The following is a 15,103-nucleotide window of genomic DNA, read 5'->3' on the forward strand; positions in this document are numbered from 1 at the left end:
TCTTCTTGGAAATCTTATAATTATTTATTAAACGTACCGAACAAAAAATTATTCCAAATTATAAATCTTGTTTGAAATAGAATTTTATTTTTGTTAAAAATAACCGATTTTAATTGAAAAACATCAACATAACCTTAAATTGTTCCAAAATTGTACATTTTCTTTGAAATCGATTTCCGGTGAAAAAGACTATCATAACCTACAATTGTTTATAAAAATGTACCTTCGTGGAAATTCAATAATTACTTATGAAAAGTACCGATTTCCGCTAAGGAACGCAAAAAAATTCTAAATTAAACTATGATAATCTGAATAATAATTTTAAAAAAACGTCAGTATAGGCATAAATTCTTCTAAAATTGTAAATTTTCTTTGAAGTCTATGCCAATTTTTGTTGAAAAACACGAACATAATCTAAAATTGTAAAAAAAAATTGGCATCTTCTTGGAAATCCAATAATGATTTATTAAACGTACCGAACAAAAAATTACTCCAAATTATAAATCTTGTTTGAAATAGAATTTTTTTATTAAAAATAACCGATTTTTATTGAAAAACGTCAACATAACCTTAAATTGTTCCAAAATTGTAAATTTTCTTTGAAGTCGACTTCCGGTGAAAAAGACGAGCATAACTTAAAATTGTTTTAAAAAATGTACCGTCGTGGAAAGCACTATTACAAAGAATTGTTCGAAATTGTAAATCTTGTTTAAGATTGATTTTTTTAACAGCCGATTTTCAGTGAAAAACGTTAACATAACCTTAAATTGTTTCAAGATTGTAAATTTTCCACGAAGACTATACCAATTTCCGGAGGAAGACACGAATATAATCTAAAATTATTAAAAAAAAAAATTGGCATCTTTTTGGAAATCCAATCACTATTTATTAAAACTACCGATTTTTGGTGTAAACTGTTAACATAAGTAACCTAATTTTTAAAGAAAGTTGACAAAAAGACTAACATAAGCTAAAATTGTTAAAAGATTTATAATGTTGTTCTAATAATGTCTTGTTTTCAAATGCAAATTTTCGATGTAAAAAAACATAATCTACAGTTCTTTAAAAAAATTAGATTTCCTACGAAAAACATTAAAGCAATTCGAAATTTGTCAAGACTTTTACTTTACTATTTTAAACAAAAACCATAGGATTTAAATCTAACGAGTTTTGTTTTAAAAAACACCAATTTCAGGTGAAACACACCGACCTAAATTAAATTTTTGTACAAATTGTAAATATTATTTGAAAATTAATGAATTTTTTAAATCTATAATTATAAATCTTCTTTAAAATCTACACTCACTGTGCAGTGAAAAATGATAACATAACCTAAAATTGTTCAAAATTGTTGTATTTTCTTGAAAATCGAATAATTATTGATTAAACGTACTGATTTTCGAGAAAGAACGCCGAAAAAATCGAAAATTGTACAAAAATTGGGAATTTATGATAATCTGAAGAATAATAATAATTCGAAAAACATTTACCTTAAAAAAAAAGTTTGCCAAAGGACACTGACATTTCGTAACAAAAAATCATTCCAAATTATAATTCTTGTTTGAAACTGAATTATTTTTGCTTAAAATAACCGATTTTCAATTAAAACCGTTAACATAACGTTAATTTGTTCAAAATTGTAATAATAATTGTAATAATTGTAATAATAATTGTAATAATTGTAATAATAATCTAAAATTATTAAAAAATTGGCATTTTCTTGAAAATCCAATAATTATTTATAAAAAGTACCAATTGGGGGTGTAAAATTTTAACATAAGGTACCTAATTATTTTTAAAAATTGTGAATCTTTTTTTTAAATCTATTTTTTTCTAAATTAAAAATACACATTTTTGAAGAAACAACTCTAACATAATCCAAAATTGTTAAAAGATCCAAAATGTTGTTCAAATTTTGTTGTTGTTTTAAAATGCCAATTTTCGATGTTAAAACACGTAACCTAAAGTATTTAAAAATTACGAATATTCCTTGAAATAAAATTTATTTTTGAATAAAAATGTCAATTTTCGACAAAAAACACTAAGGAATTAAAAATTTGTCAAACCTTAACATTTTACTGTTTTAAACAAAAACTATTGGATTTAAATCTATCGATTTTTGTTTAAAAATACCAATTTCAGATGTAACACAGCAATCTAACTTGAATTTTATTGAAAAATTGTAAATATTATTTAAAAACTAATGAATTTTTAAAATTGAAAATAGCTATCTTCGACAAAAAATACCATAATATGACAAACAATTATTTAAGATTTTTAATTTTCTTTCAAACTTAATGTTTTTGGACTAAAACGCACGATTTCCTGTGAAAAATGTGAGTATACCCAAAAATTGTCTATAATTATAAATCTTGATTATAATCTAAACTCACTTTGGGGTGAAAAAGTATAACATAACCTAAAATTGTTAAAAATTGTATCTTCTTGAAAACTGAATAATTATTGATCAACCGTACTGATTTTCGAGAAGGAACGCCAACAAAATCGAAAATTGTACAAAAATTGGGAATTTATTTATGATAATCTGAAGAATAATGATACTTCGAAAACGTTTTATCTAAAAAAAAAACATTTTTCACGAAAGACACTAACATTTCATAACAAAAAATCATTCTGAATTATAATTCTTGTTTGAAATTGAATTATTTTTGCCTAAAATAAACGATTTTCGATGAAAAACATTAACATAACATCAAATTGTTCTAAAATTTTCTTCGAAGTCTAAACCGATTTCTGGTGAAAAAAGGGAACATGCCCTAAAATTGTCAAAAAATTGATATCTTCTGGAAAATTCAATAATTACTTATTAAAAGTATGTTTTTCCTGTGTAAAGTCTCAATATAAGTAACCTTCATTTTAGAAAAAGTTGTGAATTTTCTGTGATATCTATTTTTTAAAATAAAAATATAAATTTCTGACAGAAAAACTATTAACATAATCCAAAATTGTTAAAGAATTCTAAACGTCGTTCAAATAATGTTTTTTGTTTGAAAATGCAAAATTTCGATGCAAAAAAAACGTAACTTAAGGTTGTTCAAAAATTGTTAATTTGCCTCGAAATCAAATGATTTTTGAAGGCAAATTTTAATTTCCGTCGGAAAACACTAAAGTAATCTGAAATTTTTCAAGCCTTAACATTTAACTATTTTAAACAAAAACCATTGAATTTAAATCTAACGATTTTTATTTAAAAATTCCAATTTCAGGAGAGACACACCAATATAACTTAAATTTGTTAACAGATTGGAAATATTCTTTGAAATCTAATTAATTTTTTATTAATAATAATAATCTCAGACAAAAAAAACTAGCGTAACATGATAAAAAATGATTTAAGACTTTTAATCTACTTTCAAGCCTAATGTTCTGGGCTTTAAACTGGCGATTTCCGGTGAAAAATGTCAATATAACCAACAATTCTAAAATTATAAATCTCGAAATCTACTCATTTTGAATTAAAAAGATCGCTCAAAAAACCGAAAAACTTAAATTGCTGAAAAATGTTTAGTCTAATCATTTTTTTTTTAAATTAAAAACAAATTTATGGTGTAATGCGCTAGCATAATCTAAAATAATTGGAAATCTCGATAATTTTGGTGTAAAAATGCTAATTTCCGGTAAAAAAACTAAAAAAACCTAAACTTTTTCCGAAACTTTATGTCTTTTTCGAAACGGTATGATTTCAAATTAAAATTCTTTAAAAAAGAATTAAATTTCCAGGGGAAAGCACTTTCATAAAAAATATAAAATACTTTCGATAATTTTCAGGTAATTTCAAAGTTTTAATTTACCGCGCTAGAATATTTAAAACCCCTAAACGTTTCTCAATGCACATAAGTTTTGTATGATTTTTCTTTATCTGTAGATTTATTTTTCAAAATTTCAAATTTAACCTTTAAGATTTCAATTATAAAAAAAAATATTAACCTACCTCAATATTTTTTAGAGGCAATAATGCATTCGCTATTTCCTCACTGCCAGCTTCTAGCTGATCATTATAAGTCACTTTATTCGCGAGATTCATAATTTCTCGATTCATTCTATACTGTGCTGAAAGAACAATCGTGTTGTTTTCACTGTCCAATCTTGAAAAAAGCGATTCATTAAAGCCGAGTTTCCTGAAAGAAAAAAAAATATAAAAAAAAAGTCTTTAGAAAATAAAGAAAAAGAATAAAACTAGAAAAGAATATTAAACACGTAAGTGAATATAAAGTTCACCTCGCTTTCTCGCTCCTCGCAATCGGAGGTAATTGTTCTGGATCGCCTACGAGAAGAAATTTCGTGGCATTGTAGAGAGGTTTCAAAACCGCACATTGCTGAACTTGCGTACTTTCATCGACAAGACACATGTCGAATTTTCTACTCTGAAAAAGTTGGTGGTATGCACCGAGGCAAGTTACGCCTACAACTTTCTGCAACAAATAATCCCCTCTTATTTTAAACTTTCCCAATTAAAACGCACGTAGAAATAGAATTTTGTTAAAAGTTTTAATCCCTAAAGGGCACACTTCCGTAAAATTACATAAAGAGCATACTGGGTGATGGTCACCCAAGAGTATTCAAACGTGTGCTGTGCCGACGGTATTGGATAGGTTTTTACAAGAAAATCAATTAATGATGTTTAATTATAACATAACCTAAAATTGTTCAAAATTGTTGTATCTTGAAAATCCAATAATTATTGATTAAATGTACTGATTTTCGTGAAGGAGCGACAACAAAATCGAAAATTGTACAAAAGTTGTGAGGCACCGAAGCAAGTTACGCCTACAACTTTCTGCAACAAATAATCCCCTCTTATTTTAAACTTTCCCAATTAAAACGCACGTAAAAATTGAATTTTGTTAAAAGTTTTAACCCTTAAAGGGCACACTTCCGTAAAATTACATAAAGAGCATACTGGGTGTTAGGTACCCAAGCAGATTCAACCGTGTGCTGTGCCGACGGTATTGGATAGTTTTTTTGCAAGAAAATCAATTAATGATGTTTAATCTATCTAGTTTAAGATGTAAAAGATTTCATAACAGTTTTTGAAATTTAAAGTTGTTAAAAAAATCCTTTTTGGAAAAAAAAATTTTAAAATGACTTCTTTCACTCTAAAATGCATAACTTTAAGTTTTTGATATTTTTATTTAAAAGTTTACTTGAATACTTCCGAGATACGGCTCTTCAAAAATAAAATTGGTCTTATAGTGTTCATTCCAAAGAAGGTGTTTATTCTAAGAAATAAAAGTTTCAATTCAATGAAAAATGAAACACCGTACTTTGCGTGATTAAACGATTTTATTGATATTAAACTGCGTGTAAAAATGATAAAAATCAAAATTATCTGAAAATGACATAAAAAAATAGGTTTTCATGCCATTTGTTAATCTGGCGCCAAATGTTCCATTTTCTTGAATTTGGTACGTTTTGTTAAAGCGCAAATAAGTCGCTGGGTGTTATACACCCAGTATGCCTTTAATGGTTAAATAATGGAATTATATAAATAGGCCTCGGACTCATTTGAGACAATCGAAATACAGGGTGGTTGTTTAAAAAAATTTCCGGCCATTTCCCGTTTTCTTTTTTTACAGTTTGCAAAAATTTTTGACGGGCAATGAAACATAAAAAATCGAACTCTAAAGCTAAACATTTTTTCATTTGAAGTAATAAAAACAAGCTGCAAATTAAAATACTAAAAGTGTAACTCTTAAATTACAATTTTTTTAAATTAAAGTTTCCAAGTTTTTTTATTCAAAAATGTTGTATTCAAATGCACGATAACTTACACACATAAAATAATTGAAGAATCAATCAATAAATCGGGAACAATGTAAAATTATATAATTTTCAGTCATTTTAGGCTATAAACATTAAAATTTGAACGATTACATTTTTGAATAAAATGAACACTTCTTAAATTAAAAGTTAGATTAATTTTATTTTGAATAGTTTGACAATCATAGAAATGCTTCAAAATTTTATTGCAAAGTCTTGTTTTACATTTTATTAAATTGTTTATTATTTTTTAAAAATTTCAGAACTTCTTAACAACTTTTTAAATGAGTCGATTTTTTCTAAAACTTTCCTAAAAATAATAAATAAAATAATTGAAGAATCAATCAAAAATTTAAAAAATTGAAATTATATCATTTTAAGTAATTGTAAACTAAAAACACTAAAAGTTGAACGAGTATGTTTTTTAAACAAACTGAGCACTTCTTAAATTCTTCGAATTTTTAACGATTCAAGGCTTTTTATGTGAAATGATTAAGTTTCAAATTCTTTAATTTTAAATATTTGATTTCAATTCATTCGTCGTAAATAAACAGTGAAATATTGCATAATATTAAATAATTATTCTTTTTCTTAGTTAAGAAATTTGAAATTGAATTATAAAAAAATGAATATTTTAGACTGAAACAGTCCTTCAAATTTAGTGAAGGCCTTTAATTACAAATACATTTTTACCAAGTTATTTTTAAGTTAAAAATAGTTTATAAAGTTTCAATTGGACGCCTACATTTTTGTAACGACTAAGACTTTCGAATTGAAACGATTTAATTTTTAACGTTAAGATCCGGAAATTCCTAATTTTCAACGGATTTAGAATCGTTTTGAGAAATCAATTATTGTTCCATTTTAAAAATATTTTGTTTATATTTTCAGTAGATAAACTAAAAACGGGTTTTATAAGAAATTTGTAACTTCAAAACTTTTTAATTTTGTATTATTTAAGTGTTCAAGACTGCATTTTAAAATTCTTTAAATTAAAAGTCAAAATCTAAAATGAAAAATTTGTAAAGTAGAAGATTTTTGAATTATGCATTGTAAACTGAATCATGTCAGTATTGAAAAAGATAACAATTCAACTAATTATTTAAAAAACTTTGGAAAGCAAACTTGGACAGATGTTTCTTCTAAATATTTGTAAAATTCTCGGTCAAAAAATAAATTCACTAGTCATTTCCCGGTCTCAAAAAATTTCCGGTTTCCCGGTCCAGCGGCCACCCTGAATTTAAATAGTGAAAATGAAAAAAACAGTTGTGAACTATATTTCAAAAGTAACTGAAAAAGTAACCATTTTTACAGTTACTGCTGCTGAATAAAATGTTACTGTTTACCAATTCGTTATTTATTTATAAAATTAACTTTTTAACCACTGTCGCTACAAAAAAAAAATAATAACTAGTTAAATGAAACTTACTTTTCCAGCATAGACTTCTTGCAGACTCTCCGGAGTTTTGCACTGAGAAGTGACGACATCTTCCGAGTAACTGACGAGTGACGGATGGATTTTTGCCTGCGAACCCAATCTCAAAAAATCAATATTCCTTTCCATCAAACCTATTAGAATATTGTCTACCGCACTATGAGTATTTGCCGTGACCAGAACTGATTTCCCCAATTTCACTAATAATTCCACCAAAGCTACAATCGTTCTCGTTTTCCCAGTACCGGGCATTCCCTTCAGCAAAGCGTATTCTCTCGATGTCAAAATTTTGAAAATTGCTCTCTGTTGCTGACTATTAAGTCTCTTCAAAATGGGCGCACTAATTGAGGAGATACTCTTGTGTAAACGTGGTTCGAAAGTCGCAGGTTTTCTAAAAAGAGCGGTTAATTATTTTGAAAAATATTAATAAAGAATTATTGAAGAATATTATACTATTATAATATCATATAATAATTATATAAATATTATATAACATTGTAATATTGAAGAAGAAATATTCAATTACTTTTCAATTACGATACTCCGCAATCTGCTACAGACTTCGTCTTCACCCAAAAGTCCGCTGACAGCTGCGCGATTATAATTCGAGATACTACTAGAAAAGTACTTGTCAACGTGAAAAACTTGATCTTTGTAGTTCTTTATCAGATTTCTGAAATTGAATTTTCAACTTCATTTTAGTATTGTATTTAAATTTTAAGCTGAGTTATTTTTTTAACAGAAGCGGACTGGGATTCACTAACCCGTTCGGTAAAAGTATTCGGGTCCTGAAAGCGGGTTTACGCTTTTTTTTAAATTACAAAAAATTTCAAAAGATTTACAAGATTTTAAGGCAGTTCTAACAATTTCGCAAGAATTAATTAAGGGATTTAATATTATTTAAAAGATTTTAAGGAATTTTGAAATATTTTATGGGATTCCGAAGAATTTCCTACACTTTATAAGGATTTAAAAGGTTTTACGGTATTTTTAATGATTCAAAGATACTTCGGAGAATGTCAAAGATTTCAAAGGACTCTTATCGAATTTCAAGGGAATTCCAATTGGGGATGGTTGAACTGCGATATGCCACCTAGTGACAAAAATCCGAACTAGAAATAATAGGTCCGATTTTAAAGTTGTACGTTAATTTTTGTATAAAAGTGTTTTAACGATTTTTGTTGTGGAGTTTAAAGTGTTTGTTGGATACTAAAAATCTTTATCGGAAACAACAGGGTGTAGATGGAATTTACATCTTATAAGGTGAAAAAACATACTTTTTCACAGAAATATCTGTCCAACTGTGACTTCCATCCTTTTTTAAAATACATTTTTAGTTGATTAGATGCGAATATAAATTATTAATCATTTTAAAAATTAAACTGTTCCTTAAGATTTAACAAGTAAATAATAATTAATTTTACAAGACGATTTGAAATCAGTTCGAAATTTTAGAATTTCCAGTTTCTAACGTTAAAAATTATGTGAACTACTTCAATTGGAAAGTCATTAGTTAAACGAATGTAAACGCCAGATTAAAACTTTATGAACTATTTTCAGTTTTTAAATAACTTCAAAATAATATATTCATAAACAAAGGCTTTTATTAGATTTCAAATATTATTTCGGTCTATAATATTCCATTTTTAAACCAATCAATTTGAATTTTTTTAATTAATAAAAATAAGAATCACTTTTAAACGTTATATTTTTTATTACAATTTTAAACGTTACATTTTAATTGTTCTATTACAAAAATTTAATTTGTAAGTCAAATTTTTTAACTCCGATGTATAAATAACAATAACATATTATTCTTCAAAAAATTCAAAGAAGTTTGAGAAATATTTGAAAGTTTTGAAAAAATTCAATTTAAAACTTGAAATTATTTGAAATAATTTAAACAATGTACGTGTTCCACCAAAATATAGATTTTGGCAGATTTCGAAAAATAAATTAAAAAGATTTTTAAGATTTTGAAATGGCTTCAGAAGATTAAAAAACATTTACTATGAAAATTAATAATGATTTTTATTTTGAAAAGATAATTTTGGGAGATTATTCAAAAATATTTATAAGGATTTACAAAATTATCCAAAATGAATGTAGAAGGTTTGAAGGAAATTTGTTTAATTTGTCAGAAATTAAAAAGAAATTTAGAAAAAATTGGATTCATTTTAAAGGATGTTTAGAAGTTTTGCAATAATTTAAAAATAATTTTTAAAAAATTGAAAAAAGTAAACAAAACGCAGATGTTTCAAGATTTTCAAAGAAAATTTGGAAGCATTTTAAGGATTTTTTAACCATTTAAAATGTAAATAATTTAACTTTTAATTTAAGAAGTGTACAGTTTATAAAAAAATGTAATGGTTCAATTTTTTGATGTTTTTGGCTTAAAATTGCTTTAAGTGATATAATTTTGAAAAAAAATTAATGAATTAATTAATTGATTCTTCAATTAATACTTTAAATCATCAAAAATGATAACGTGGAATTGTATATTTATAATGTGTATAACGTGTAAATTATTTTAAAAGTTTGAAATTCGCAAGAAATCCACTTTGAGTGCTTTCATTTGCAGCTCAGTTTTTATTAATTCAAATGGAAAAATTTTTAGCTTTAGAGTTAGAGTTTTTCAATTACATTGCCCGTGAAAAATGTTTGCGAACCGGGAAATTACCGGAAATTTGTTTCTTGGATTAAAACGGCCACCCTAAATCGTCTATTATACATATTCTCGCATAATCTGGATAAAATTTGTCGCTACATACATTAATTAAAGTTTATTTAAACTTAAATTCATTGAAACTTGCATGAAATAGTGAAATAATTTTTTTTAAAACTTATTTGACAAAAATGTGTTTTTTCACTGTATAATATGGAAATTCTATCTAAAACTATTTAGTTTTTATGAAGATTTGTTTCGAGTATTTAATCATTGTTTTATACTTCACAAAATTGTCGTCAAAACACTTTTATGCAAAAATTAATGTACAACTTTAAAATTGTACCTACTCTTCTTTACAAAGAATTTAACCAGAATTAAAGATTTTCTTAGGATTTCTTAGGATTTACATGATTTTAAAGAAAATTGCAATAAAATTCAGATGATATCTTAATATTTCAAAGATTTTTTAAAAAGAGATTAAGAGGATTTCAAGGATTTCCAGAATTTTAAAGACTCTCAATACGACATTTAAATGAATTCCTGGTCATTTTCCGATTTTTCGCAGTGATTTTTTTCAATTTTCCCAGTCAACTAAAAGTAACATATATTTGCCGCAAAACCACAACATTTTTTTTAATTCATGACGTTCATTCTAAATATCCTTTCACTCCACAGAGCAAAAAATTACAAAATAAATGAATTTTTCAATAAAATTAACGAATCTTCAACTAGAATAGTTGAATTTTAATCAAAAGAACTGATTTTTTAAAACTAAAACAATAAATTTTCAACTGAAGTAGCTGAATTTTCGAGAAAAAAAATTAATTTTGACTAAAAACGAAAAATTGTTAACCATAACTGAAATAATTAAATTTGCAGCAAAAAAATAAAAGTTCAGCCAAGGAGATGAATTTTTAACTAAAATTATGAAATACTTAACTGAAATAATAGTTACATTTTCTGATGGAAAAAATTTCAACCTATAAAGACACAAATTTCTAACAAAAGAGTTTAATTTTCAAGCAAGTAATTTTATTTCCAACCTAAAAGATTATTTCTTAATTTTATTATTTTCTACAAACAAGATGATCATTTGTTATTATTTTCTCCAAACAATGATTATTTATTATTATTTTCTACAAAAAATCGATTTTTAAACAAAATTCGTGTTTTTTAACGAAATAATTCAATTTTTAAGTAAAAATAGACAAATTACTAGCCAAATTGCTGAATTTTGAACCAGAAAAGATAAAAAAAGATGAATCTTCAACTGGAATAGGCTAATTTTAGACCTAAAAAAAAGATGAATTTTTTATCATAAAGATTAATTTTCTTAAAGTAAAGACAAATTTTCCACAAAGTACATACATTTTCAAACAAAAAGTTGAATATTTAGTTTAATTCGAAAAGCTCCGAAAGTATTGTAATAAATTTTCCAAGATTTTAGAATTTATCATCAGATTTCATGGAATCTCACGGGGTTTTAAAACGATTTCATAGGAATTTAAATATTTCAAGGAATATCAACAGATTTCACGGAATTTCAAGAAGTTTTATAATATTTTAATGGATTTAATAAGAATTTATTCAGAAGAATTAAGACATTTAAAGCGATTTCAAAGATTTGAAGAGAATTAAAAATATTTTATGGTATATCCCAAGATTTTAAAGAATCTTAAGAATTTTCGGATGTTTAAAAAGATTAGAAGGATTTTCTGGTAAACTATAGAATTTGAAGGTATATCCAAATATTTTAAAGATTTTTTGTATTTTAAAACATGTCAAGGAATTTTAAATAGATGACAAAGAATTCAAGAAACCTACATCATTTTAAGCGATTTAAAAGTTTTTATCGGTTTTAAAGAATCACGAGTGATTCTGAAGGGTTGAATAGGATTTATAAGATTTTAGGATATTTTAAAATAAAGGATTTTTAACGGAATTTAATTGGATTTGAAGGAACATCAGATTTCTTTTAATTTCACGGGATTTACAAGGATTTTTAACATTTTAATGAATTTCAACGAATTTATTCACAAGTATTGAGGGATTTCAAGTTACAGTGAAACTCTTCTATACCGCCGATTTTGGGTCTGACGGTGGATGGGAACTAACTCATTATAGCCCGCTTAGCGTTTATTTGTTCACGCTTGAGCTGCACTCCGCGCAGTTCCTGTTACACCTAACTGCGGCGCGGCGTCAATTCTCGGAAGGGCTATAGAAAGGAGGACTATTTAAGGTTTTCACTGTAATTAAAAAATCTATTTAAAAATTAAAAAAAAAATTTTATTTTATTTGATCATTTTTTTTTAAATTTAATTTTAACAAAAATTTTTTGTTCATATTAAAAACGAATGATTTTTTTTCCTTTCTTCTTTTTATGGGGAAGAGAGAAGGGGAGGATGTTCCTTTTTTTAAATTGCAGTGGGAAAATTTTGTAGCGGTTGTTCAAATTTGGTCGTTAGATTCTGGATTCTATTTTCAGGAATTCTTTTTATCAACTTGATTATTGGACGTTAAAAAAGGGTTTTAAGTTGGATTTTAATCTGATTTAAATAACCTAAATTTAAAAAAATTTTAGATCATTTTCAAGATTTTCGTGTGTTTCAAAATATTTAAATGAGTTTTTAACAGATTAAAAAAATTCAAGAAATTTCCAACGATTTTAATGATTATAAGGCATTTAAACAAGTTGCATGAGACTTAAAGAATTTCAGGAGATTTTGAAGGATTTTATAAATCCTAAATGTATTTTATAAGATTTCCGAGGTTTTAATTAATTTTAAGGATTTTTGAAGGCTCTCAATAATGTATTTTAATGAATTTCCCAAGATATTAAAGGATTTTATAGGACTTCTCAGTATTTCACGGAGTTTGACGTAATAGAATCATATTTCACGTCGTTTTCCGGGATTGAAAGGAATTTTAAAGAATTAAAATTTTTAGAATATTTTAGAAGACTTCATGGAATTTTGAGTACATAGATTTATAGAATTTGAAGACATATCAGGATATTTAAAAGTTTCCAAGACATTTTTAAAAAATTAAGAAATTTCCAAACATTCTAATGATTTTAAGGGCATGCGGCACAGTGGAATTCCTACATTACCAACCTCTTTTTTCTATTGAAAAAAATTTTTTTTTGAACCATAGAACTTTTTTTGTAAATCAAATATCGAACTCAAAATTTCAGGAGAGCATTAGAAGACATTATCCTACGTTTATGTACTGCATTTGAATCGAAATTTGGCAAAAAATTTCATAAATAATTTTTTTTTCAAATTCCGATTCAAATGTAGTACATAAACGTAGAATAATGTCTTCTTATGCTCTCCTCAAGTTTTGAGTTCGATATTTCATTTACCAAAAAAGTTCTATGGTTCACAAAAAAATTTTGTTCAATGGAAAAAAGAGGTTGGTAATGTAGGAATCCCACTGTGTCACATGCCCTTAAGCGATTTAAAAAAGTTTCAATTGGTTTTAAAGAGTTTCCCAGAATATGCCTAAAGTTTTGGAATATCAAGAGAATGTAACGAATGTAACGGATATCCATAATTTTAGCGTTTTCTAAAAGCTCTGAAAGTATTTTAATCAAATTTCAAGGTTTTCACGAAATACCATCAGCTGGTCTCACATTCCCTATGGGATATAATGTAGGGACCAAAGGTACATTTTATCATGCTCATAGGGTACATTTTCGCGCTAAAAGGATAACGAATTCTGGATAATTTCGTAAGACTTCAAAAAATTCAAGACAAGTTCAAAATAATAAAAATGAATTGGAATAAAACTTGTAAAAAAATGCCATAAATTTCTGTAAAATTGGAATGACATTGACACTAAAAGGACTGACATTGAAGAAAATGAGTTTTTCCGTCGACAAATGCCCAAATAATGCACTTGTTTAAATAATCATAAAATTTATGAACTAATTATGAATGTTGCTGAAATTAACATGAAGTTCTCAATAAAAAAGACTGACATCGAAAAGAAAATTAATTTTTCGCCAACAGATGCCCAAATAATGCATTTGTTTATTAAATTTGTTTAAAAAATCGTAAAACTTATCAACAAATTACGATTTTTTTGGAAATTATCATGAGGTTCCTAATTTAAAAAAATTGACATCATAAAAACGAATGTTTCTGATGACAAATGCCTGAATAATGCCTTTGTTTATTAAATTTGTTTATAATATTAAGAAGAATAGTCTTGAGAGAAGTTTTTTTCATTAAAATATTGTTTCCATTGAAATTTCTTGCAATAAAACTTTAAAAAATCGTTAAATTATTGAAAATTATAGAAAACACATTTTCAACAAATAATTTCTTCATACAATTTTTGTTTGTTTATCGTATCCTAATGGAATATCTTTATATAATGTAAATATATGAAACCTCGGCGATGACAACAATTTTCTTATTATTGACGAGCACCGAGAACGTCAAATAGAAAAAATGGTCATTATTTTCGTCATATTTATTTATAAAAAAATTGAACAACGAAATTAAAAATGAGGCTCGACAACTGTCTTTGAAATTTTATCAGCTTAAAAAAAACATCCAGTTCGGTCCTCAGGTTCAGCCGGAATCGTATTTTGAATCAAAAAAGTCATTTTTCCTCCACTTTGGACCAGCCTGTGAGGCCTGTGAAAGTTTCCAAGCCATTTTTAACAGATTATTATTTTAGTGATTTAAAAAAGTTTCGAACGGTTTTCAAGAGTTTTGCATAATTGCTGAAGTCTTGGAAGGGTTTTATATAGAACCTATACGTTTCTCGGATATCTTTAACAATTTTAACCCTCAAACGTTACACTCCAACCCAGCATGTGTAAATGGTACACTAGTGCGAATTGGTTTGTTTGCAATGTTAATATTGAATATTTAACATATTGAATATATAATAAACAACTAGCATATATCACACATATTTAACATGTATATTTAATATATGTGGGGATAATCCACTGTAGCTGTGTTTGCGTGAATGCCAACAAAATGAAAAAAATTCGGGTGCGAATTCGCACCAGTGTACCCTTTGAGGGTTAAGGGATATTTAAGGGAATTTAACGGATTTTAAAGATTTCAGAGGATATCAATAACTCCAACGTTTATCACAAGTTCTGAAAGTATTTTAATCACTTTTCCAAGATTTCACGAAATACCATAAGGTTTTATGGAATTTCACGGATTTTCATGTATTTTCCTAAATTTCAACGG

At 26.2% G+C, this 15,103-nt stretch overlaps 1 protein-coding gene across 1 annotated transcript in view; it reads right to left on the reverse strand.

Moving 5' to 3' along the window:
- LOC117174939 (DNA replication ATP-dependent helicase/nuclease DNA2) overlaps positions 1-15,103 on the reverse strand; it is a 46,015-nt gene that overhangs the window by 10,535 nt on the left and 20,377 nt on the right. Inside the window, exons 8-11 of the mRNA XM_033364400.1 lie at positions 7,743-7,889; positions 7,211-7,607; positions 4,240-4,433; positions 3,953-4,139 (exon numbers count right to left, since the gene is read on the reverse strand). Of these exons, the coding sequence (XP_033220291.1) occupies positions 3,953-4,139; positions 4,240-4,433; positions 7,211-7,607; positions 7,743-7,889 (925 nt within the window). The remainder of the gene's footprint in view (positions 1-3,952; positions 4,140-4,239; positions 4,434-7,210; positions 7,608-7,742; positions 7,890-15,103) is intronic.

Source organism: Belonocnema kinseyi, chromosome 6 (genome assembly GCF_010883055.1).
Source record: "Belonocnema kinseyi isolate 2016_QV_RU_SX_M_011 chromosome 6, B_treatae_v1, whole genome shotgun sequence".
NCBI lineage: Eukaryota > Metazoa > Arthropoda > Insecta > Hymenoptera > Cynipidae > Belonocnema > Belonocnema kinseyi.